The sequence below is a fragment of the Neomonachus schauinslandi genome, chromosome 5 (genome assembly GCF_002201575.2).
Source record: "Neomonachus schauinslandi chromosome 5, ASM220157v2, whole genome shotgun sequence".
Taxonomy (NCBI): domain Eukaryota; kingdom Metazoa; phylum Chordata; class Mammalia; order Carnivora; family Phocidae; genus Neomonachus; species Neomonachus schauinslandi.
Window position 1 is genome coordinate 123,824,782 of NC_058407.1, and position 26,093 is coordinate 123,850,874.

Sequence of the window (26,093 nt, forward strand, 5' to 3'; positions counted from 1 at the left end):
AAGAAAAGTGAACCTCTCATATATTTTCTCTTAAAAGGAAGCTTGAAAAGAACAGACAACTAACTGTTCGGCCTAAGGAATCCTCTCAAAAAAAAAAAAAAATGTCCTGGGGCACCTGGGTGGCTCAGTCGTTAAGCTTCTGCCTTCGGCTCAGGTTATGATCCCAGGGTCCTGGGATTGAGCCCCACATCAGGCTCCTTGCTCGCGGGAAGCCTGCTTCTCCCTCTCCCACTCCCACTTGTTCCCTCTCTCGCTGTGTCTCTGTCAAATATATAAATAAATAAAATTTTAAAAAAATGTGCTTATGATTTTTGATTCTTTTGTTTTTAGATCATATGAAAGGATTAAGAGCCCCTACCTTGAAAAGAAGGTTGGAGTGCAGGTAATTTATTTTGCTACTTATTTGTGTGTGTGTGTGTTTTAAGTAAACGTTTTAATTGAGCTATGACTTACACACGGGAAAGTACATACATCGTAACGGGACAGAGTCAGATGAACTTTTAGAGGCGAGCACATCTATGAAGCTTCCACCCAGACAGAGAAATAGAATAGGACCAGTGTCCCCGAACAGAGCCCCATCCCCATCCTTCTTCCCAGTCAGCGCTTGTCTCCCAGAGGCAACCTGTATCCTGACTTTTTGTCGTCATGGTTTAGCTTTGGCTGGTTGTGAACTTTGTATAAGTAGAATCATACCGAATAGACCCTTCTATTTGTTTTCTTTCACTTAACATTCTGATTGTAACAGGACTCATCATGCTGTTGGGTGTAGCGGTAGTGTGTTCATTTTCATTTGTGTGTATGTGTGTGTGTAGTTGTGAAGACAATCGTATGTTTTTGGATCTTTAAGCCAAACGATTGCATCCTTTTGCTACAGCCCACTTTTGCCTAAATGTCCATCCCAAAATCTCAAGCTATGTATGAAAGGGCCCTGTTGACTCTTTAACTTCTGACCCAGTGGATGTCAGTCTTCTCTGCAAAGTGCTGTCACTAGTCTGTGTTCGTGATAAATGGGAGCCGGTATTCATTGAATCCTTTGGTACATGCCAGGCACTATGTACTGATGAGTTCCACAGTTTCTTTGAGTGCCTATGACGAGTCAGGCACTGTCCTGGACGGTGAGGATATAATAGTGACAACACAGATGAAAATCCCTGTCTTCTTGGAGCGAACATCCTCATTAGATCTCTTGATAAGTTTTTGAATAGATACCGTTATTATTTCTATTTTGCAGATGAGGAAACTGAGGAACCAGAGAGGTTAAATTAGTTGCCCAAGGTCACACAGCCAGTAAGTGGCAGGACCAGGATTTCAACCAGGTCTGTCTGATTTTGGAGCCTGTATATTAGTTATCTGTTACTGCGTAACAAATCACCCCTAAACTTAGTGACTTAAATCCGCTAATCGTGTGTTCACTTTCTCAGTTTCTGTGGGTCGGGAACGCTGACAGGGCACAGTGGGGGAGGGGGTTGTGCTGGTTTTTGCCTGGCTGGGTGTCCCGTGGGGCTGCCATTATCTGGAGGCCCATTCATTCAGTGTTTGACACCGAGGCTGAGAAGAATCAGGCAGCTGGGGCTTTTGGGCATCTCTGTCGCTACAAAACTCTTCAGCATGGTGACTTCAAGGTAGCTGAACTTCTGAAATGGAGACTCAAGGCTTAGAAAGTGTCTGTCCCCAGGGAGGGCTAGCAGGTAGCCATGTTGCCCAGGAGACATAGCCTCCAAAGTCCTGCGACCTTCCTTCGCCACGTTCTGTTGGCTAAGGCAGTTACAAAGATGGGTTGAAGGGGAGGTTAAAATAGACCCCTTCTGTCAATGGAGGGATTTCCATACCTGTTTTGTAAACAGAGCGTGTGTGGTTGGGATATATATTAGTGTGGCCATCTTTAGAAAATATGGTCCACCACAGACTATATTCTTAACCTCTAAGCTTTGCTTTTGAATTTTTAAAGTTTGTTATGAAATTGATTTTTCCTCACTAAAAAACAGGAGAGGTTTATATGAAGTAAAACCCAGAAGTCTTCTGTTCCCCACTTCTTTCATTCTTGAGAGATAGCTTCATTTGGTGGTATCTTTCCAGACATACCTGATCATGTGCGAACATGTATCTTTAAACTAAGAGTGATGGGGGACACCCTTTTGAGGAGGTCAGAGGCCACAGTATTTTCTCTCATCTGCTTCCCCTTTGTCCTTTTGCACTTTTTTTTTTAAAAGATTTTATTTTTAAGGGGGGGACTCCTGGGTGGCGTAGTCTGTTAAGCGACTGGCTCTTGATTCCAGCTCAGGTCATGATCCCAGGGTCATGATCCCAGGGTTGTGGGATTGAGCCCCATGTGGGCTCTGCGCTCAGTGGGGAGTCTGCCTGGGATCCTCTGCCTTTCCCTCTGCTCCTCCTTGCTCACACGCTCTCCCCCTCTTCTCTCTCAAGGTAAATAAATAAATCTTTAAAAGCATTTTTTATTTTTAAGTAATCTCTACACCAAATGTGGGGCTCTAACTTACAGCCCCAAGATCCAGAGTCGCACGCTCTACCAACTGAACCAGCCAGGCACCCCCCTCTTTGCGGTCTTGATGGGACCTAGCTAGTCACAGGTGGTGGCATGTTGGGAACTGCTCTAACAGTTGTTCAGCCAGCTCAGTGTCTGAATGACTTGAGATAACTGATACGTAATGAAATGTATTTTCTGGTCACCCAGTGGCTCTCTGTGGATTGTACTGACACAGCTTTTCTAAATTTCTTCCTTTCAGCTTGAAGGTTTGCTTATACTGTTCACCTGTTACTAAAGAGTTGTTGTTAACTAGCCCGAAGTACAAATTTTGGGAGAAACGAATCGTAAGTTTTATTTTTTGAATGACACTAATTCTTTTTCTCAAGGGGAAATATTTTTCGAGGTCGATTAAACAAAGCGTTGGAATTATTCAAAGCCCAGTTCCTCCTATACTACATTTATCTACATTAGTTACAGTGTTGATGTTTAGTCTTTGTAATTCATCAGTTTTGAAGAGGCCAACATTTTATTGTTGCAGATTTGTTCTTCTCGTCCCTCAGCAGTTTGATCTTGGGTCTTGGTTTTGTTGGCTTAATCTCATTAACTCTTGCTAAGTTGCATTTTAATACTTCAAAGTGTAAAATGTTTAACCCAATTGATAAATCCTTTTATTTAGGTCATGACATAGTTTAGGAAAAATGAACACATCTTATGGGTTATGATAAAGGGATAACAACTGGAATAAAGAGAGTGGACAGGTTTGAATCTGACAGAATAAAATGGAGCTGTCCAATGGAAAGCAGATAGTAAAGGGGAGAAACAAAAGAATGGCATATGGAAAATGTAAAGATGCCAGGAAAAGTCCTATTATAACAGTAATTACTATAAATATGGCTTTAATTCAACTCCTGCTCAAAATATAATTTTCTCAGTTTAGGTTAAAAAAAAAAAGTTCCACCAGTCTTAGTCTACAAGAGACTTAGCTAAAACAAAAGGATAAATGCAGGTTGAAATGGAAATAAAAAACAAAAAAAGGAAAAGATGTACTAAACAATTAGAAGCTAAAAATGCCAGAGTGGCAGTTTTTATGCCATACAAAATAGAATTGAAGGCAAAAGGAGATCTTGTTTCAAAGAGGATGTTATTTACTGTCAGAAGGAACCATGGATCCAGAAGATAGGAACTTAACATGCAATTGACAGAGTAGCCTCAAACGGGATACAGTCATCACTGATCCCCCAGTGCTTGATCAGAGAAAGAGAACCACTGGCGGGGAATGCAGTTAGGGTGCACTCTGTGGATTAAACTTTAGGTCATCGTGGGAACTGGCAGAGAAGTCTGAGAAGTGTCAGAGTCTGTTTGATGTTTGCCTGCTACCAGCTTTCAGCTCTCACATCCTCTTTCCACTTCTGCCCCACATTTGGGCAAGCTGATTAAAAAAAAAAAAAAGCCCTGGGGCACCTGGGTGGCTCAGTTGGTTGAGCGTCTGCCTTTGGCCCAGGTCATGATCCCAGGGTCCTGGGATTGCGTCCCGCATCGGGCTCCTTGCTCAGTGGGGATCCTTCTTTTTCCTCTCCCTCTGACCCTCCTCCCCGCTTGTGCTCTCTCTCTCTTTCTCTGTCAAATAAATTAAAAAAATCTTATTTAAAAAAAAAAAAAAGCCTACCCCTCCCTTGGCCCTGACCTGGTTTGAACCACATAAGCCCAGGCACCCCACCCCACAACCACAATAAAAACCAGGGCCAGTCACTGCCACCCTCTGTCGGCTGGAAGAGCCACTTCCTCCCAGCTGGGGCTCCGCTCTCTCCACAGTCTCTCGCGCCGCAGTGTGGGGCATACAGTGCTGGCAGCCCCGGTCGGTGCACGTGTGGCACATTCAGCCTGGGCTGGGGTCCATTCCCACTCCCCAGAGTGAGCCGTCACCAAGGCTGTAACCTTGGCCTGCTCTTAGGCCTGAAGTTGCTGTGGACCCGCCGGCCAGCAGAGAGAGATGAGCTGAGCTGAGAGAGAAGCGGAGAAGGGTAGAGGTGGGCTGGAACCCACAAGGACAACCTGGGACCCCTGTCTGTGTCTCACTCCTCCCAGGCTGGCTAGTGCTGCAGCCCCCCATTGCCACTGAGTTTCACACTCCTGGCCCAGGCCTTCGAGAAGCTGAAGGAGGAGACACAGCCGAAGGTGGGCTTGCTGCAGTCCTGCCCTGTCTGCGGGCTGAGCCAGCAGGTGCACGTCCATGAGCTGTTAGCACTTCTGGCGCCCGTGCGAGCATTACGACATGGCTACTGGTTCACTTTGGCCTTCCAGATCTCACACGGATGTTTCTGGGGGCCAGCGCCCACCTGGAGGTGTACGTGGAAAGGACTTGTGGGACAGTTCCAGCTCAGCTAAGTTGATGGGGTACAAGGCCACCTCACAGTCTAAGGGACACTAGGCAGCTCAGCAGTCGTAGCCGGAGCACTTTCCACACCACTCTCAGAAACTGAAAGAGGGGCCCGCCTGGGGGGCTCAGTCGGTTAAGCGTCTGCCTTCGGCTCAGGTCATGATCCCAGGGTCCCGGGATCGAGCCCTGCATTGGGCTCCCTGCTCAGTGGGGAGTCTGCTTCTACCTCTGCCGCTCCCCCTGCTTGTGCTCTCTCTCTCTCTGTCAAATAAAATCTTAAAAAAAAAAAAAGAAACTGAAAGAGGAAGGAGGCAGGAAATAAGATAGATTTGAAGGGCATGATTAATAAATGTGAGCTAATAGCAGTCCAAGGCACCCAAAGGGAAAAGATCTTTGGTGTACATGGAACATTTACAACAATTGATCATGCACTGTGGCACAAAAGAAGTAGGAAATCCTAGTGATCTTTTCTCTGAGTATAATGCAATGATGCTAGAAGTCACAAATAAAAGGAGAGCTAAAATCATCCACATATGTAGGAACTCAATGCATATAATAACCATTAGGTTAAAGAGGAAGTTGTAAAGAAAAACATGCAATACTTAGAACTGATGGACAGTGAGAACACGACACACCAAAATGTGTGTGACACAGCTAAATTAGCACTTGAAGGGAAATTGACAGCATTAAGTACATTTCTTCGAAAACAAAGACCAGAATTACATGGATTGAGTCTTAGTAAGAAGGAAAAGGAGCAACAAAGCAAATCTAAGGTTATGTGGAAGAAGGAATAATAAAGGTAAAAGGACAAGGTAGCGATACAGAGGCTGACAACTACCACAGAAAATAAAAGGGAAGATTAACAAAAGTAAAAGCTCATCTTTAGAGGAATAGAGCGAGATTTCTGCCAAGATTAGAAAAAGAAGATGCCGGGCCTACTGCGGGAGGGTGAGGGACACCACGAATTCCGTCTGGAGGCACCTTTGAGCTCGCCAAGTAGACACCATGAGCAAAGCTCACCCTCCCAAGTTGAAAAAATTTATGGACAAGAAATTATCATTGAAATTAAATGGTGGCAGACATGTCCAAGGAATATTGTGGGTGTTTGATCCGTTTATGAATCTTGTGATAGATGAATGTGTGGAGATGGCAATGAACAATAGTAGGCAACAGAACAATACTGGAATGGTGGTAATACAAGGAAATAGTCTCATCATGTTAGAAGCCTTGGACCAAGTATAAACAATGGGTGTGTTCATGAGAAGAAATCAACTGCTTCCACATGTCCCCTCTCCATTGTACCTGTTTCACTCCAATATAAAAACCAGGTCGTGTGCATTTTCATATTGAACTTTTTTGTTAAGTGAACTTTTATAATAGTCAAAAAAAAAGAAGATGCATATAAAAATACAGAATGATAAAAGGAAAATAACTATTAATAGCAGTGCATTTATTGGAAAATTAATGATCGTATATTTGATAATTTAGTCAAAGTGGATAAATATCTGGATAAGTAGGAAGATATCAAATTGAGGCAAGAAAAGTGGAAAACTTGAACAAGTAAACATTGAAGAAATTAAAACAACAAAGATCTATTTTTTTTTTTTTAGATTTTTTTTTTTTTTTAATTTATTTGAGAGAGAGAGAGCACAAGGGGGGGAGCGGGAGAGGGAGAAGCAGACTCCCCGCCAAGCAGGGAGCCTGATGCGGGACTCATTCCCGGGACTCCAGGACCACGACCTGAGCTGAAGGCAGCCGCCCAACCAACTGAGCCACCCAGGCGCCCCAACAAAGATCTCTTCTTCAATAAAGCCCCAGGTCCAGATGGTTTTATAGGTGCATTTTGCCAAATGTTCCAAGGACAAATAATCCCCATACTGGATGCGTTTTTGTGGGATATAGTAAAGAGATGAGCTGCTCAGCCTTGTTGGCAGAATTGATAATGATAGTGCAACAGGGAGAAAAGCCATTTCATGTATTACCACGTGAATATCCTGATTAAGGTGGTAGCTAACTGAATCTCACAGTAATAAATAAGTGCTTTGTGAATACAATACAATGTGTTTATTCCAGAATGCAAGGATTTTTTTTTTTTAAGATTTTATTTATTTGAGAGAGAGAGCATGAGCGGGGGAGAGAAGCAGACCCCCAATGAGCAGGGAGCTGGATGTGGGACCTGAGCCAAAGGCAGACGCTTAACCACACCAAGCCACCCAGGCGCCCCCAGAATGCAAGGATATTTTTTAACACCCAAGTCTCAGTCACTGTAAGTTTTAGGATATCAGTGGACTGAAAAGATGAACAATTACGTTAATTTATTCATCAGCTACTTACTGAATGCCTCTTGTGTGAGTTGCTGTCGTAGTAAAATGGACCAGGCCACCTCGGAGCCCTCTGCCGCAGCCCGAATCTGTGAATTAGGCCAGCACCTCAGGGATGGATCCAGGCTGCATTTTGCAGCACGAAGCCTAAGCATGCAGAGCACATGGCCACGTGTGTTACTGAGACTCAAGTTGAGAGGGGAGAGGGCAGTGGGAGGACAGGGATGGGGAGGTGAAGGGAGAAAAATTGAATTCATGGAAATAGAATTACTGTGTCAAGGGATATGTAAGTTTAGGAGGCATTTAATCCATGTTGCCACGTCAGCCACAGGAAAGGCGATCCTTTAGCTCTATCATGTCTTCAAGCTGCTAAAATGTTTAGTATCGCGAAATCAGAAATTGTTACACAGTCTTAGTAACTTCTTCTGAGTCCCTTTTTTGTGTTTGAGATGGCAAAGGTTTGTAAATCCATGAAAAACTGAAAACACTTGGTATGATGTACATATGATCTCTTATTTTAATAGATATCCATTGAAATTGAAACTCCTACTCAGATACCTTTAGTCGATGAAGCGTCAGGCGAGGTAAGTAAAAATATAATTTTTAAAAATTATTGTTTAATAATATTGTTTTTCTCTGTGATTTTGAATGCTCATCTTACCATAAATGAAAGTTATAGTAATTGGGTGAGTTTGTAGGGAAAAAAAAATATTTGTGTTGTATTTCTTTTCTACATAGTCTACAAGGTAGACTTCTGTGTGAATTGCTCCTTTTTAGTATGTTACCTGCTAATGATGAGAACTCCAGGTATTGATATTATTACATAATGTCATTGTCATGTTTATTATGTTTATTATAATATTCAGGATATAATATGGTGCTTAGTGCTTTTGTAGCAAATATATGTATTTGTGATTTTCTTTTTTTCTGAATTATTTATTACTTAAGAAACAGTGTCCAAGTGGATCCAATATACTTTTTGTCCTTAAATTTAGAAGCAGGTACTTTTCTTTTGTGAATGTATTGGTTTAATAATCAAGATTATGGACCTTTCATTTTTTTTTACCTCAAATTCTTCCTAGGGCCAGGAAGTATTTTCCTATTTTATGGTAAATCTCGTTAATATTCGTTCCATGGCCTGGTTATAACCTGCTTTGTCGACATGTTGAACTCTGAAGGGTGTCCGTTGTTTAACCAGGATCAGGCTGACTTTTCACATCTCCTCTCTGGAGAAGATCAGGTGTGTGAAGTCGTTCCTCATCGAATTGTTCACCAAGGGAGGTGCAGGGCCAGTTGAGGGCGGGTTAAAAAGGAGGGAAAAAGGATAGCCCGAAGGTCCCTACATGCTGTCCTGACCTCAGTTAGTGAATACCAGACTCCTCTGATTGCCTCGCTGCCTTATGTTGGTGAAAGGTGTTGTCAAAACTGGGCTCCAGAGAGCAAGCAGCCCCTGTTGACCAGAGTCTGGCCGTCCCACTCTGGTCCTTTGTTTATTCTCATGCACTGTGGCTCCGTGCATTGTGTCTCCACTAACCACAGGACCCTTGCTCTAAGGGGGCCATCGGAATGAATGACATTAGACTTCCGGGAGGAATCGCCATTATTGGGAGCGAGCGAGTGTGTCCAGAGCTCTGCCCTAGTAGGACAGTACATGTAGAATGGTGACCTGGGCCCAGACGACATCAGGCTTTTTTTTTTTTTTTTTAGTTTAATAATAGCTTTATTGAGATATCATTCATATCCCAGACAGTTCACCCCATTTAAAATGTATGGTTCAGTGGCTTTTAGTATATTCACGGAGTTGTGTGTTCACCACCACAATCATTTTTCAAGTATTTTCATCACCCAAAAAGAAACCCTATACCCATTAGCAGTCATTTCCTACTTCTCCCTCCCCCAGCCCATGGCAACCACTACTCTAAGTCTGTAGGATTTGCCTGTTCTGGACATTTCATATCAATGAAATCGTACCGATGTGGTCTTTTGTGACTCGCTTCTTTCACTTTGCATAATGGTTTCACGGTTTATCCATGTTGTGGTATGATGTCAGGATTTCATGTCTTGCTGTGGCCCGAATAACATTCCATTGTGTGGAGAGACCACATCCTGTTCGTTCGCTCATCAGCTGATCGACATTTTGGTTGTTTCTACTTGTTGGGTAGTAGGAGCAGTGCCGCTGTGGACATTCACGCCCAGGTTTTCGTGTGGATGCCCGTTTTCATTTCTCTCGTGTGTGTAGCTCGGAGTGGAGTTGCTGGGTTATACTCTCGCTGTGTTTGACCGTCGTTCTGTGGGTGAGGATTCCATGTGTCTCCAGGATTTGGTGCGTGAGGAAATGACATACCACATGCTGGAGAAATACCTGAATCTCTTCTATTGAGGAGAACTGGGTCCTGCTGATAACTTCTATTAATATTATTTTTTCTTTATTTTCTTTTTAGAAGGAAGAGGTGGTTGTGACTCTCTTACCAGCTGGTCATTGTCCAGGATCAGTTATGTAAGGGGGCTCATTTATTTTGCCACTTTATTATGCGTGGATATGTATTGTGTTTGTAGAAATGAATGTTTAGGGTCTAGAAAATAATATGTGTAGGGATATCACTTCTTTAATATGTAGATGGCAATTTCTTTAATCTTTGTTTCCAAATTGAACTTGGGGGACTGAGGTGAAGATCAAGTTAGAAATGTGGCTTTCTTATAATGGAAGGCTTCCATGGCCATTTCTCCGTTGGCTTTGCATTTTCTTCTCCCATGGATTTTTCTCTCCATGAGCAGGAGTGATCTGTAGTTGAGAGTGCTAACACATTTCGGGAGATACCTACTGCAAAGGCAATAGTACATTCCATTATGTTATCCGCCCCCCCCCCCCCGGAAAAGGTGGCGGCTGAGTGCCTGGTAGGGTGTAGAGCTGTTAAAGTCCCATTGATACCGTATTGCAGGTGGCTATGTTCGGCAGGAAACATTTGCTGTGGATTTAATGTGTATTTGCTTTATGAGGATGTTGTCACCAAGACGTATTTCCTTCTCAGGTTTTTATTTCAGGGCAATAATGGAACAGTCTTGTACACGGGGGACTTCAGGTTGGCAAAGGGAGAAGCTTCCAGAATGGAGCTTCTGCACTCTGGGGGCAGGTATTGGACTTTATGTAATTCTCTTTTTGTTTTTTTTTTTGAGAGGGCGTGCATGAGCAGGGGGAGGGGCAGAGGGGGAGAAAGAGAGAATCCCAGCCAGACTCCACGCCCAGCATGGAGCCCGACGCGGGGCTCCATCTCAGGACCCCGAGATCGTGACCTGAGAGGAAATCAGAAGTCAGACGCTTAACTGAGCCACCCAGGAGCCCCAGACTTCATGTAATTCTTGGAGGACTGAATCATCTAAAGAGTTTTACTGCTCCTTTCCCCCCAAATACAAGCCTTTGTTTCAGGTAGAAGTCGAAGTTTATTATATTTGTGACAGTAAAGCAAAATTTTCTTCTTGAAATGGGGTGATGGTAACTTTCTGTATGTTGATTGGGGCAGTAGTTATGTGAACTTGTCAAAATTCACCGAACCATATTTACAAATCTGTGTAATTTATTGTGTGGAAATCATTTCCCAACAAAATTGATTTCACAAAAAAATTCCAAATTCAATGGGACACCCTCTAATATTAGTGAGAATTTAAACTTCACATGTTTTATTTCACATTAGATGGTTAACACCAATTGTTGTTGTTGTTTTTTTTCTAGAGTGAAAGACATCCGAAGTGTATACTTAGATACTACTTTCTGTGATCCAAAATTTTATCAAATTCCTAGTCGAGTAAGTCTCCCCGTAGAAGCAGGGTGGTAACCGGGGTGTGGTTGTATTTCTAGTAGGAAGTTTCTAGAATAACATGTCAGTTCATAATCGTCCCATAATTAATTGGCATTAGTACCTGTGACTGTTGGGAGTGGAAAGGGTGAGTGACGTTCTTAAAAGTGTTAAATGCCTTTTAAAACTCCTGACCAGGAGGAGTGTCTGAGTGGAGTAGTAGAGCTGGTTCGAAGCTGGATTACTCGGAGTCCATACCATGTTGTGTGGCTGAACTGCAAAGCAGCTTACGGGTATGAGTACCTATTCACCAATCTTAGTGAAGAATTTGGAGTCCAGGTATGGTGATGGCTCCTTCTTTTCTATTGCTCCTTCCATCCTCTCCTTTCCTCCCTCTTCCCGCCCCCCAAAAACCGACTGCAATAAGGAAGCAGCCTATGAAAGGGCATGTGTTGGGGGCCTGGGTGGCTCAATCGTTAACCGTCTGCCTTTGGCTCAGGTCATGGTGCCAGGTTCCTGGGATCGAGCCCCACGTCTGCTCCCTGCTCAGTGGGGAGTCTGCTCCCTGTGCCTTCACCTCTCCCCCTGCTTGTGGTAGAGAATCAGACACATACGTTTACGTACATGTATGCATGTGTGTCCTGAGTTGCCCTGGGAAGCCTATTTCTTTCTGTGGGTCCTCGTCCAGGTGTGTGAAAAGCACGGTCCTAGAGTACGGAAGCTTCAGATCAGGCTGGGAGGGAGTTTTATTTCACCTGTCTGTCCCTCGTGGCTCGGTGCTGGGCTCTCAGGCGGAGCCACGGAGCCCAGGGCATGAGTGTGGCCGCCGAGCCTGTGGCTTCTGCTCTTGTCCCCTGAGATAAGATGGGGTTCTGGTAATGACCCTGAATAAAACAAAGTGCTGGAGCGAGCTGGACATTTAAGTTCCATTCTGTTTTGTACCTTTTAACATAGGTCCCCCAGCCAATAAACTTGTGCCAAGAACTTAGTTCTACGCAGTGTCATTCAGTAAAATAAAAAAGATCTAGCTTTTCTGCATATGAAATTTTAAAAATGCCTCCCTCCCTCCCTTCATAAGTCTTGACTGCCTTGGTCCTTCTTTCCTTAATGTTTTTCTTCCGTATGTCCCTCTGTCAAAATACATTGGTATAAAGTTGTGAATTCTCCATTTTGAGAAGAATTTGCTTTCATTCTGAGATTGTCATTCCTGTTTTTTTGGTGTTAAAATTGCTGTTTTTTTCCCCCCACGGTGCTCACCATAGCACATACCCTCCCCAATGTCCATCACCCAGCCACCCCATCCCTCCCACCCCGCACCACTCCAGCAACCCTCAGTTTGTTTTTTGAGATTAAGAATTCCTCAAATCAGTGAGATCATATGATACATGTCTTTCTCTGATTGACTTATTTTGCTCAGCATAATACCCTCTAGTTCCATACACATCGTTGCAAATGGCAAGAGTTCATTCCTTTTGATGGCTGAGTAGTATTCCTTTGTGTATATATATACCACCTCTTCTTTATCCATTCATCTGTCGATGGACATCTTGGCTCCTTCCACAGTTTGGGTATTGTGGACATTGCTGCTATAAACATCGGGGTGCACGTACCCCTTTGGATCCCTACTTTTGTATCTTTGGGGTAAATACCCAGTAGTGCAGTTACTGGATCGTAGGGTAGCTCTATTTTCAACTTTTTGAGGAACCTCCATACTGTTTTCCAGAGTGGCTGCACCAGCTTGCGTTCCCACCAACAGTGTAGGAGGGTTCCCCTTTCTCTGCATCCCGGCCAACATCTGTTATTTCCTGACTTGTTAATTTTAGCCATTCTGACTGGTGTGAGGTGGTATCTCGTTGAGGTTTTGATTTGGATTTCCCTGATGCCAAGTGATGTTGAGCACTTTTTCATGTGTTAAAATCACAGTGATAACAGGTTGTGGATGTGCGCGCGCGCACACACACGTACACTGATCTCTATTATCCGCTTTTTTTTAACCTCCTGCCCTCTCTTGATGAAATACAAAGGTAGCAGCCACTTATCAGTCCCAAATTGGTGTTTACTGTAAATGTTCGTTGGGGTGCCTGGGTGGCTCAGTCGTTAAGCGTCTGCCTTCGGCTCAGGTCATGATCCCAGGGTCCTGGGATCAAGCCCCGCATTAGGCTCCCTGCTCGGTGGGAAGCCTGCTTCTCCCTCTCCCACTCCCCCTGCTTGTGTTCCCTCTCTCGCTGTGTCTCTCTCTGTCAGATAAATAAAATCTTTAAAAAAAAAAATGTTCGCGTGTGTGAAATCCGGGAAGGCCTTACAGGACGGGACCATGGGCCAAGGAGGGGGTGGGGATGGGGGAGAGCAGCCTTGGGTGGTAACCCAGTGACCTCAGAGCCCCTCTGGTGTGAGTCCTCTCTCAGGCCCCTGAGTCCCTTTGTAGGGGATAGAAACAATTGAAATTGATCAGGAATTTAAAAAGGGACAACAGGGAGGTTTTTGACTAAGGGACCTCAGAGATGATCTCTGGCAACTTTTTTAGGCTTCTTTATTTTCGTTGAGGATAAAAGTTTCTGTATCTCTGTACACCTCAAAATTTACCCCTTTTTATCTCCTTAGAGAGTCCAGAAAAGCAAATTTATTGTTACTTCCTATTAGTCGTTAGTAAACAGGGAGTGAGTGGAATAGGCCACAGGATAAGTAAGCAGTTACGTTGGATTCTTTTTATGCTTGTCTTGGTATTAATTACCACGGTGATTTGACATCATTCTAATCTATTGTTTTTGGGGTTTTTTTTTTTTAAGATTTTATTTATTTATTTGAGAGAGAGAGAATGAGAGAAAGCACATGAGAGGGGGGAGGGTCAGAAGGAGAAGCAGACTCCCTGCTGAGCAGGGAGCCCGATGCGGGACTCGATCCCGGGACTCCAGGATCATGACCCGAGCTGAAGGCAGTCGCCCAACCAACTGAGCCACCCAGGCGCCCTCATTCTAATCTATTGTTAATCAGATTTCAAAATGAGAGAGAATACTTTTTTTTTTTTTTTAAGATTTTTATTTATTTATTTGTCAGAGAGAGCACAAGCAGGGGGAGTGGCAGAGGGGGAAGGAGGTTCCTCGCCAAGCAGGGAGCCCGATGCAGGGACTCGATCCCAGGACCCTGGGATCATGACCCGAGCTGAAGGCAGACGCTTAACGGACTGAGCCACCCAGGGGTCCTGAGAGAATACTTCTTTGTGCCATTTCATAGTCCTTACATTAATTTAGGTACATGTTACTTTAAAGGAGAGAATCTTTTAAAACCGACACATTAGTTTAACAATTTAAATGTATTAACCTTAAAATTCTAAAGGTGGCTAAGGTTTTTTTGTTTTGTTTTTCTGCATCTGCCTGCCCCCCTTTCAATCCTGTAAAGGGGTGTGTGGTAAGGGGGATTCTGGGTCTGCTTCCTACTCCAGCTGTGTTCCCCCTAAAACTGCCCTTACTTACATGGCATGTTGGGGCTGTGTCTTTACAAGTCAGTGATTCTTGATTGTTCACTGCAGTATACCCAGTATTTAGAATAAAACTTGACATATAGTAGGTGCACAATAAATACGAGTTGAATGACTCTTGACGGATTGAAGGACAGTAGAGTTGACCCTTGACCCTTGAACATGGGTTTGAACTACATGGGTCCATTTATACGTGGATTTTCTTCCATAAATGTGGTATTGTATCATTCACAGTACTGTGTGGTGACAGATGGTGGCTACACTTGTGAGCACAGCATAACCTATAGAACCTATAGAATTATAGTGTTGTCTAATCACTGTGTTGTACACCTGAAAGTAATGTAACAATGTGGGTCAACTGTGCTTCGATAAAAAAAAAAATACAGTGCAGTACTCTAAGTGTATTTTCTCTTATGATTTTCTGAATAACCTTTTCTTTAGCTTGCTTTATTACAGAATACAGTATGTGATACATGTACAAAATACGTGTTTTGGTAAGGCTTCCGGTCAACAGTAGGCTATTAGTAGTTAAATTCTTGGGGAGTAGAAAGTTATGGGGATTTTTGACTGAGTCCCTTTGTTGGTAGTCCCAACCGCTGTGTTGTTCAGGATCAGTTGTATTAGCATGATTCAATAAAATCCACCAACTGAGTCTCCAGAATGTTTTATTACCACCACCAATAGGCACTAATGCTGACTGGTGGGAATATGGTCTTTGTCCTTTGCCTGTTGACATCCTGGCAGAATACCAGTGTGCACTGACATGGCCAATAACTAGGGTTTTATTTTGTTTTGTTATAAAGGTTTTATTTATTTTGGGGTGGGGGCAAGCAGACTCGGTGCTGAGCGGGGAAGCCCAACATGGGGCTGGGTCCCAGGCGCCCCGCCAAAAACTAAGTTTTAAGAAAGAAGAAAGTTCACTAACTGGATGATTTGCCCTGCATCATTACCCTTGAACAATTTCTTTATAGGAAATACAATTCAAATAATACGCCTATATGTGTTATTTTACTCAGATTCATGTGGACAAACTGGACATGTTTAGAAACATGCCGGACATTCTTCATCATCTCACAACGGACCGTAGGACTCAGATCCATGCCTGTCGCCATCCGAAGGTACGGAGTAAATTGTTTTTCTTATTGTGGGTGTGATGCATGGAAAATGGAATTTTAGGTCCAGAAGGAAGCTCTGAAATCCCATTTTCTAGGCCCTTCAGTTTACAAATGTGACCATCGAGACTGAGATCCTGCAGTATTACCCCAGGCCGTGCAGCTGGCCATCACGGTGTTGCGTTGCCGTAGACAGTGTGGCAGGAAACACATGGACCCGCTTCGTTTTTTTGTGAAATAAATCTATACGCATTTGATACATGTGTATTTGTAGTGAATTATGTGAGTAATGTATTTGTAATGAGATTAGTAATATGTTAGAGCTTATAACTTAAGAAAACATTTATAATCCATTGTTACTTATATTGGAGACTCATGACCTATGTGCACATTTATAAACTATTTTTTTCTATTCATTTGATATAAATACTTAGATATACCTTTGCTTCAGGCTTTGAAATGGTTTTATGTATTGCTGGTCCAGTTTCAAATGAGCGTTTTTAGTGTTTTTGCAACTCATTTGCAATTCATTTTCGAATGCCACTGTAGAACTCCGTTCACTTATTAAATGCCCTTCTGTTACTAAAGGTCAGGTATTAAATTTTGCATTTGCCCTTAACATTTTTTTCCCTCTCAAATATATAGTCATTCAGCATCACTAATACTAAATCATCTTCAGAAGCGGGGCTTTGCATGATCATGATTTTCCTCTAAATTTTAAAATATCTGAGCATTCAAATGCAGAGTAATTTTTATTTTAGTAAACACTGCATTTATATATATATATATTTATTTATTTATTTTAAAGATTTTATTTATTTATTCATAAGAGACAGAGAGAGAGAGGCAGAGGGAGAAGCAGGCTCCCTACTGAGCAGGGAGCCCGATGTGGGACTCGATCCCAGGACCCTGGGATCATGACCCGAGCCGAAGGCAGACGCTTAACCATCTGAGCCGCCCAGGCGCCCTGCATTTATATATTTAGATACTCATTGTGGTAGTAATATTGGCTCCATCGCCAAAAAAACCTAAAGTAGACTTGCTCAGCCCTAAAGTAAAGCATAAATTAAAAAAAAAAAAAATTCTTACCTGTAGCATGGAATATACTACTTCAGACCACTGTAGGATAACTATAAGGTAAGAAATTATTTTGGTGATTGGTAAGCTGCATATCATAACCTGAGTCATGAACTTTCATCCTTTTGTGTGTCTACATACACACACACATCCTCACTGAATTCACGGATGGATAAAATCACGTAGATACAGAATAGCAACTGTTTTGTCCCTTTTTTGTTGGACTTGTAGCCCTTCATCCTCACAAGTCCCGTAAATCTTTTAATTGGCAGATTTCTCTTTGCCCTGAGTTTTCTTTTTTTTTTTTTAAAGATTTTATTTATTTATTTGAGAGAGAATGAGAGAGCACGTGAGAGGGGTTAGGGTCAGAGGGAGAAGCAGACTCCCTGCCGACCAGGGAGCCCGATGCGGGACTCGATCCAGGGACTCGAGGATCATGACCTGAGCCGAAGGCAGCCGCTTAACCGACTGAGCCACCCAGGCGCCCTGCCCTGGGTTTTCTTACATCCCACAAAGTAGCTGCATTTGTAACTGTCACTCCTGTCGCTTCCCACATGGCTACTTGCCTTGGAACACTCCTTCGAATGGCTTCATTCTCTGGTCCCATGGCCTCAGGAATACCGCTTGCAGCGCCCCGGCGTGCTCCTCGGTGGCCCCCTCCTCGTCAGGACCCACACGAAAAGGCCCCCGATGGCCTTTGATTGGAACGGAGTGCTAACGGTTTCGTAGGAAACCTGATCTAAACATGAAGTCTTCAGGAAAATAGTCCCACTGTTTTTCAGCCTTTTAAAAACACTTTTGTTACTTTTTCCTCCAACTTTATTTTGCAAAAAATTGGTTATGTAGCCCATATTCATTCTTCCCTGGTTGGGTAGTACTGTCCTTTTTAGCCTGTGGAGGGGGAGCAGGGCATCCTGAGCAAAGGTCAGGTGTTTGTTGTGGTCACTGTGGCCTCTTGCATCTCTTGATGTAGATCAAGTCTCCAGCCTTTTGCTTTTCTTCAGGACATTGATATTGTCGAAGAGACCAGGTCAGTCATTTTGCAGAGTGGTCCTAAATCTGGAATTATCTGATTGTCTCTTTACATCTACTTTCTTATTTGATGTCCTAAACTTGTAAACATTTGTTTTTGAGACCGTGCCTACAAATTTGTTGAAAGTGTTGAACTGCTTTTCTGTTTCTGAAATCTTTTAGGCAGAGGAGTATTTTCATTGGAATAAATTACCTTGTGGAATTATTTCCAAAAATAGAATTCCACTCCACACAATCAGCATTAAGCCATCCACTATGTGGTTTGGAGAAAGAACCAGAAAAACAAATGTAATTGTGAGGTAAGAAAGCAACCTCTCTTTTGAGAGAAACCTTGCTTTTGAGGTAACTTACCTGATTTATTTTAGCTTTTTGTTTGTTTCTTTTTAAAGATTTTATTTATTGGGGCACCTGGGTGGCTTAGTCGGTTAAGCGTCTGCCTTTGGCTCAGGTCATGATCCCGGGGTCCTGGGATCGAGCCCCGCATCGGGCTCCCTGCTCAGCAGGGGGTCTGCTTCTTCCTCTCCCTCTGCCTGCTGCTCCCCCTGCTTGTGCTTGTGCACTCTCTATCAAATAAATAAAATCTAAGATTTTAATCTAAGGATCCTTTTTTTTTTTCTCTTTTTTTAATTAGCCAACATATAGAACATCATTAGTTTCAGATGTAGAGTTCAGTAATTCAGTTGCATTGTTAGGATCCTTTTTATATAGGAAATTGACCTACTCACTAGAGTGGGAACTTGATATGTGTAATGTATTTGCATACTCCTCATGCATTTCTAAAGTAAATGCTAGCAAGTAAATGCTAGCCCCCTCCACAGGCTAAAATAAAATCTAAGATTTTATTTATTTGATAGAAGGGGCAAGGGGAGGGGCAGAGGGAGAGAGAAGCCAACTCTCAGCTGAGCAGGGAGCCCGATGCAGGCCGATCACAGGACCTGGAGATCCTGACCTGAGCTGAAGGCAGATGCTTAACCGACTCAGTCTCCCAGTCGCCCTTATTTATTTTAGTTTAAATGCAATCTAGCCTAACTCAAAGGGGAGGAATACTATAATTGTGGAGAATACCTTCCAAAATTTAAATGCTATTTAAAGAGGTGCTATTTCCAAACCTGCCTAACGGCCAATACCATTAGCCAGGGTTTCCTGAGGTCTACTCCAGTCAGATGGCTGGAGAGTGACTGCGCCTTGCTTGTCAGGGAGTGGGGAACTGACGTCGTGGGGCATAGAAGCCCTTGGTGGAGTAGAGGAGTACCATAACGATCATCATATTTTGGCAGTACTTCCTTAATATTGGGTATTCAGAATGTCTACAAATATTTCTGGAAAGAGTTCCCTCTTGTCCCAGGGAGAAACCCTTGATTGGAGGGTGATTTCATATTGGAATAGACTAAGTGGGAAGGCATGAAATTTAGAACTTAGCTTTGTTTTGATACGTGACCTTTTAATTTTGTGTTTTCATTTCCCTTCAGGACTGGAGAGAGTTCATACAGAGCTTGTTTTTCTTTTCATTCTTCCTACAGTGAGGTAAGAGGATCCCATGAACTCAGAACCCTGTTGCCAACTGCTTTGGCAGCCCCTTGATGGTTGGCAGCAGTAGTCCCCTTGACTACCAGAGGCATCTCTTTTTCTACTGCTTAAGATTTGTTGTGGCTTTTCCTAAAGACATTTAGGGAACATGTCAGTAGATGAGCTGTGTTTACTGAGTACAGAGGAAATTGGCTATTATCACTTGTTTTCAGCCTAAACATTGAAGAATATTGATGATTAAGGCTTTCTTCGAGTCTTGCTTCCTGCATGTATTTTAACTTCCCCACTTCGGTTGCTCTGTTCACTTGTCATAAGAGGATCATAGATCTTACGTGAAGGAGTACCACAGATAAAATCTCATGGGCAGCCTTAAGGTGCTGTCCAGATTTTTGTCCTCTTCCAAAATTTGTGCTGAAAAACTATTTAAAAAATAGTCCTGAATATTTGGCACTAGGGAAAAACAAAGGTGATTGAGATAAAGACCTTGTTCTTGGGAAGGACATACTATATTGGAATTACTCAGTTTAAGAAGGCTTATTAATTGGTTTCATTAGGATCCTTTTTTTTTTCTCTTTTTTTTAATTAGCCAACATATAGAACATCATTAGTTTCAGATGTAGAGTTCAGTAATTCAGTTGCATTGTTAGGATCCTTTTTATATAGGAAATTGACCTACTCACTAGAGTGGGAACTTGATATGTGTAATGTATTTGCATACTCCTCATGCATTTCTAAAGTAAATGCTAGCATCTTAGAAGTGCTGAGTTTTAGTAATTTCGTGTACGTATCAGGAGAAAAAGGTATATAAAATCAGACTTTGTATGACACTTTAAGTCACATATAATTTTAGTTTGACCATTTCGGCACTTAAAACTTGATTTCCCTGATAACTATTATTTTTGTATTTGGGATACATGGATACAGCACTGCAGCAGTGAGCCGTGGCCGTGTTAATGATTTGAACAGGTGGATTCTTCCAGAGCTCCAGGTAGTGGCATTCTTATAAAGTCAGCCGTAGTATTGTAAATGATTCTTTATTATATTATCAAAATACCAGTGACCTCTCTATTAAATAACTGACCTTAACTTTCAGGTACAAATAGGTTATTTGACAGCAGCTTGGAAGGAGTTCATTGTGATGGTATAATTTACTGTTTTCTCCTCATTTTATCCTGAAATCTCAGATTGTTGTCAGAGTCTCCTCCTGGGGATTTGTCTTTGGTTTGGCATCTGGCTCAGCATCAGGGTCCCTTCCTTTTGATCTCTTAGTGGCTGAGTATCCTTTCTGTCTCAGCCACGGGGAAGGCATCTAATCAGGGAAGAGGGTAGACCTTACTTTTTCACTTAGGACTACTTCTGGCCCATAAGCTGTCCTGGGATTTTATGCAATTACCCCCCAGGAAGGAGATATTCCCTGGTGCTTGAGCAGAGAGATGAAGCAGATGATCCCCCCCTGCCCTGCCGTCGGCCCTCCACACGCCCCCTGGATTAGCCCTAGTGGTCACCCACATGGAGGGTCACTGTGAGCTGTGCTTGGTCATCTTCTCTCAGGGTGGTGAGAAGGAGACAGGCTTTCCTGAAAAGTGCTCTAATTAATAGGCCTATCCTAAGTATAGATCATGTTGAAATATATTTAAAAACATAAATAGTAGATTTAAAAAAATTACTTTAGAGCATGCACTCGAGCAGGGGGAGGGGCAGAGAGAGAGAAGAGAGAATCTTGAGCACACTCCCTGCAGAGCCCCATGTGGGGCTCGATGTCATGACCCTGAGGTCATGACTTGCACTGAAACCAAGAGTTGGCCGCTTTACCAACTGAGCCACCCAGGCGCCCCCGTAAATAGATTTTAAGTATCATTTCCTGTCAGTTTTTTTTTCCTAAATACAGCTGATCCTCCTTATCTGTGGATTCCTTATTTACAAGTTTGCTTGCTCACTAAAATTTGTGACCCCCAAATTAATATAGTTGCAGTGCTGCATGGGTGTTTGCGGACATGCCCAGCAGAGTGGTGAGAAATGGGAGTCACCGGCCATGCATATTCCCAATTTAGGCTGAACAAGGGGGTGCTCCGCCCTCTCTGCTGAGCTCATAGGGTAAACAGGGGTCCTTTTGCAGTCAGTTTAGTGCTGTGTTGTACACATTTCTGTGCTTTTCTGGAGGGGTTTCACTGTTTAAAATGGCCCCCAGGTGCAGTGCTGAGGTGCTGTGTATGTTCCTAAGCACAGAGGCTGGGATGTGCCTTATGGAGAAAATCCATGTGTTTGATAAGCTTGGTTCAGGGATGAGTTATGGTGCTGATGAATGTGAGTTCAGTAGTAATGAATCAACAGTACATACTGAATAGGTGTCTTTTTTTTTTTTTTTAAGATTTTGTTTGTCAGAGAGCTGCACGCACGCACAAACCCAGAGTGGGGGGGGGAGGGGCAGAGGAAGAAACAGGTTCCGCACTGAGCAAAGAGCCAGATGTGGGACTCTATCCCAGGACCCTGGGATCGTAACCTGAGCCGAAGGCAGACGCTTAACCGACTGAGCCACCCAGGCCTCCCTGAATTGGTGTCTTTAAACACAAACACATGTAAAACAAGGTGATGCATGATAGGTTGACAAGAATGCAGTGACCAGAGGTTCACAGGAACCTTATCTTCCCCTTAGGAGTAGTGGTTCACTGTTTGCTAATTCACCATTCCCAGTGATCTCAAGGAACATAACCCCTACGGATAATGAGAATAGACAGTGTTCATGAATTGTTTTAAAGCAGTCATCTGATGTAAGGAGATCAGCTTGGACAAGGGACAGAGGGTGCCCCTCTAGGAGGTGTCTCTTGTCTCCTGTGGCCACTTCGTTTCTAAGTAGAAGTAGCCTCAGATTTCTACCAGCCTCAACCTTGAATTAATTATTCAAATCATATAGGTTGTGGGCGGGTAAATAATAGTTTCTGTTTGCATGCCTGCTCTGAAAATACAAAAGAATTTGTTTATGAAAAATACCTGAAGAATGAATTGGTCTTCTTTTTTCTCCTGTGTTAAGTAAGGTAGCCACTTTATTTTAATATGGAGTTACTGATAATTCCTGGGTTCCTACCTCTTTTGATTTGGTAAAGTTGGGTTCTAATAATTACTCAGAACTCAGTTACCCCATTTGCAGAAGGGAATAAAATCCTTTGTGTTGTCATTATCATCTTTGTGATGAATAATTTCATTGAATGTTAAACATATGCCAGGTGCTGAACACTTCACATGCATTATCTCATTTACACTTTTAGATGAAGAATCTAATAACTTAGAGACTTCAGGTAACTTGACCAAGGTCACATGCTTACCAAGATCTATTAAGTGACAAAGCCGAAACTTGTCTACATTGTAGAGATGTTTTGAGGAATAGTGACAGAGTTCCTATTTAGCATTCTGAACTTTGCATAAAATCAACGTAGTCATGAAATTTTTGCATGCAATTGTCCTCTAGATTAGAATAAATTTAGAACAGATCAAGCATCGTGGAAGATGCAATTTCCCTATTTTATTTGTTGGAGGAAGAAACGCAATTCTAAGACCTTGTTTTCTTGTGTGTATTAAATATTCAGCTTAATTCTAATTTACTTGAGGGGAATTAGTTAATTATGGGTGACTTCCTTAGACAAGGAAACTAATGTCATTTAAAGAAATAAAGGGGTGCCTGGGTGGCTCAATCAGTTAAGTGTCTGCCTTTGGCTCAGGTCATGATCCCAGGGCTCTGGGATTAAGCCCAGCAGTGGGTTCCCTACGCAGCAGGGGGCTTGTTTCTCCCTCTCCCTGTGCGCCCCTCCCCCCTACTTGTGCGCTCTCGCTGTCAAATAAATAAATAAAATCTTAAAAAAAAAAATCTTTGAATTCCACTAATCAGTAATTCCTAGTCCTTGCTGTGGAACAGAATCACCTGAAGAACATTTAAATATCCTGATTCCCAGGGCCCGCCGTAGCTCAGTATCAAAGGGATTTGGGGGTGGGCCTGAGTGTTGGGTATTTCTTTTTCCTAAGAGGTCCCCCCAGTGATCCCCATGTGCAGCTAGTATTGAGAACAACACCATAAGAAATTCCTGCTCTTTGTCCTGCCTCCCTTTTGTTGCTTCTCTAACATCCAGATTTTTCCAGCATAGAGATAATTGACCCATTTTATTTTCCTTCCTCTAGATTAAAGATTTCTTGAGCTACATCTGTCCTGTGAACGTATATCCAAATGTCATCCCAATAGGCACAACTATGGATAAGGTTGTAGAAATGTGAGTAGTTGCTCCTTGTGGAACTTCTGTTGTTGAACAGGATGGATGCTGAGACTAGTTTTGGGCCTAAGAACGGGGGCAAGGATGTAAGTGAGATGAGCGTGGCTGTAAATACGATTCTGATTGGGAGCCTGACGGCTTTCTTCAAGTGGGTGTGTTACATATAATCCTGAAGGCTTCTGGGAATCTGGCACGGGGAAGCTGTTGGCAGTGAGGCCCTCAGAAAGGGCAGGCCATCCTCAGGTCTTATTTCCATGCCCTTTTGTATTTTATCATCACCGTGCCTTAGCTTTCAGCCTCTAGAATGAGGAGATCAGATTTGTGAGATTCTTATGAGAGAGGAGTAAACCCCATTAAACAGGGAAGAGTCAGCAGCCGGCTATACTGTATTTCCTGAATGCCAGGTGTCGCTGTATTACTTAATCGTTTTGCTGCGCAGCGGGAAGTCTGCTTCTCGAACCTCTCTTGCTCTTTCTCCCTGTCAAATAAATAAAATCTTAAAAAAAAAAAAAAGTTTTGTAGAATAGGGACCTGCTTTTCTGCAGTGCAAGAGTAAATACAGGAGTTTTGCCTTCCCTCAATCCTACAATTAGATAGCTGTGTAACAGGCTGTATTTAAGTGCTTATAGTTACCACTTTATTACAGTGAAGTGGTTTTTTAATTATTAAACCTGGCTTTTCAGTTTTTAAAAGTAGATATATAATTTTCCCCATGGCCAAGTTTTTATAATCTCTGTAAATGATGCTTATGTTCTAGCAGCTTTCCCCACAGGTAAAAATAAAATATTCATATTCATTTCAGCTTAAAGCCTTTATGCCGATCTTCCCAAAGTACTGAGCCAAAGTATAAACCACTTGGAAAATTGAAGAGAGCTAGAAAAACTCACCTAGACTCAGGTAAGAAAATGACCCTGGTTTCAGAGGTGTGGGTTTCCATGCAAGACTTTTTTCCATTCTGGTCTGGTGAAAGCTGCATTGGGCAGAGGTGGGCCTAGGACCCACTCTCAGATTTTGCATTATGGCTATATAATGGTGTATTTCATCTTTGTACATTTAACTTCAAGTCTGTTTTATACCTCTCATTATTGGGTTAAATTGTAGATTTGTTGTCCAGTTGTCCAGTATGGTTATACAGACATGACAGTGGAAAGTATCTAAGAATTGTAATATGTCCTTTTTAAAATTGGGTTTAGGTGTGTTTATTAGCTTGTGTAAATGCTACTAAGGGTTTTAACACTTACTTTCTGTTATATGCCTCTCCGTTTTCATAGAGAAATTTTATATTTATATTGTCATAAGAGAATTCATAGTGTCACAAGACTTGGTAGTACAGAAACTTTTTTAGATACATACCGATGAATTAATATGAAAATGTTTTGCCACATTTTTACAGTTGAAACATACCGTGATAGTGGTATCGTCACTAATCTCGAAGAATAGGAAACCGTTCAACTTAGAGACGATACAGAAATACTGCCTAAAACGTAACTGTGGCAGAAACAAATTTATAATCCATGTTTTGAAAGAAAGCCCTATCTTGGAGCTGAGAATGATTCCAAATATAGTTGCTAGACATCTTAGTAACCTTAAGTCCTTCAGGAAAGGAGATAAATCGTTGCTTAAGGATTAGGCAGAGCCAGGAATCAAACTGATCGGGTTTTGACCCAGAGTCTTGTCACACCACTTCTCTAGGCTGGTCTCCACATTGGTAAAATGTGAGCAGGATGATCTCTGTGGTCCCTTTTTTAAAGGCAGCTTTTAAAAATGGAGTGTTTAGCTACATCCTTTATCACTGGGAAAAAATGTTTTCTTTTTAAGTAGGTAGTTATGAGGTAACACTAGAACAATTAAGTTGCCATGGACAGTAGTCTCATGAGCATTTAATTTTCTTCTTAGGTGTCATTAGAAGGCAGGAAAATATGTTTCCCCCACCGCCCTCCAAATTACATGCCTACTCAGTTTATGAGAATTTCATTCTCCAAGTAAGGTTTCCTCCTTTTAAGAATTTAAGGGGATTGGCTCATTATATTGCTAATGTAACATGCTTTAAAAAAAAAAAAAAAAAATCAGTAAATTCGTTGGTTTTCAGTTCAAATTAAGCCCCATTTGGCACATTTGTTCCCCTCAGTATCTATCACAGCCTTGTGCACGTGGCTGGCTCAGGCTGCTATGACTATTAAATACCAGAGACTGGATGACTTAGCAACAGATATTTACTTCACACAGTTCTGGAGGCTGGGATGTCCAAGGTCAAGGTGCCAGCATATTTGGTTCTTGGAGAGGACCCATTTCCTGGTTGTGGACAGCCTCCTCCTCAGTGTGTGCTCACCTGGCCTTTCCACATGCCATCCATGCATAAAAAAGGAAAGTGAGAAATCTGTCTTCCTCTTCTTACAAAGACACTAATCCCATCTTATGGGTCCCACCTCCAAATACCATGACACCTGGGGCTAGGGCTTCAAATTAGGAACTTTTGAGGACACAACCATTTTAGCCCATAACATGCACAAAGTAGGTATCAAAATGTTTACAGAACAAAAATGGTAGAAAAATTTTTATTTCAGCCAATTCACTGAGTATCTACTATTGGCCAAGCACATACAGTTTGCAAATTACTGGGTCCCACCTTCAGGGATTCAG

At 42.4% G+C, this 26,093-nt stretch overlaps 2 protein-coding genes across 2 annotated transcripts in view; both read left to right on the forward strand.

Annotated features, from left to right (window-relative positions):
* Positions 1 to 26,093, forward strand: part of DCLRE1C (DNA cross-link repair 1C) — a 31,441-nt gene that overhangs the window by 3,192 nt on the left and 2,156 nt on the right. The window contains exons 2-13 of the mRNA XM_021696801.1: positions 331 to 382; positions 2,745 to 2,829; positions 7,708 to 7,767; positions 9,625 to 9,680; positions 10,213 to 10,314; positions 10,911 to 10,983; positions 11,173 to 11,313; positions 15,466 to 15,567; positions 17,833 to 17,969; positions 19,140 to 19,194; positions 23,365 to 23,453; positions 24,256 to 24,350. Coding sequence (XP_021552476.1) covers positions 331 to 382; positions 2,745 to 2,829; positions 7,708 to 7,767; positions 9,625 to 9,680; positions 10,213 to 10,314; positions 10,911 to 10,983; positions 11,173 to 11,313; positions 15,466 to 15,567; positions 17,833 to 17,969; positions 19,140 to 19,194; positions 23,365 to 23,453; positions 24,256 to 24,350 — 1,047 coding nt within the window. The remainder of the gene's footprint in view (positions 1 to 330; positions 383 to 2,744; positions 2,830 to 7,707; positions 7,768 to 9,624; positions 9,681 to 10,212; positions 10,315 to 10,910; positions 10,984 to 11,172; positions 11,314 to 15,465; positions 15,568 to 17,832; positions 17,970 to 19,139; positions 19,195 to 23,364; positions 23,454 to 24,255; positions 24,351 to 26,093) is intronic.
* LOC110586579 (small nuclear ribonucleoprotein G-like) lies at positions 5,868 to 6,160 on the forward strand. Its single transcript, XM_044914998.1, has one exon. It carries the CDS (start codon positions 5,868 to 5,870, stop codon positions 6,102 to 6,104), a length of 237 nt encoding a protein of 78 aa, XP_044770933.1. The 3' UTR covers positions 6,105 to 6,160.

Excerpts from the sequence above, each read along its gene's own strand:
- LOC110586579 (XM_044914998.1), top strand. The coding sequence starts at position 5,868 with ATGAGCAAAGCTCACCCTCCCAAGTTGAAAAAATTTATGGACAAGAAA.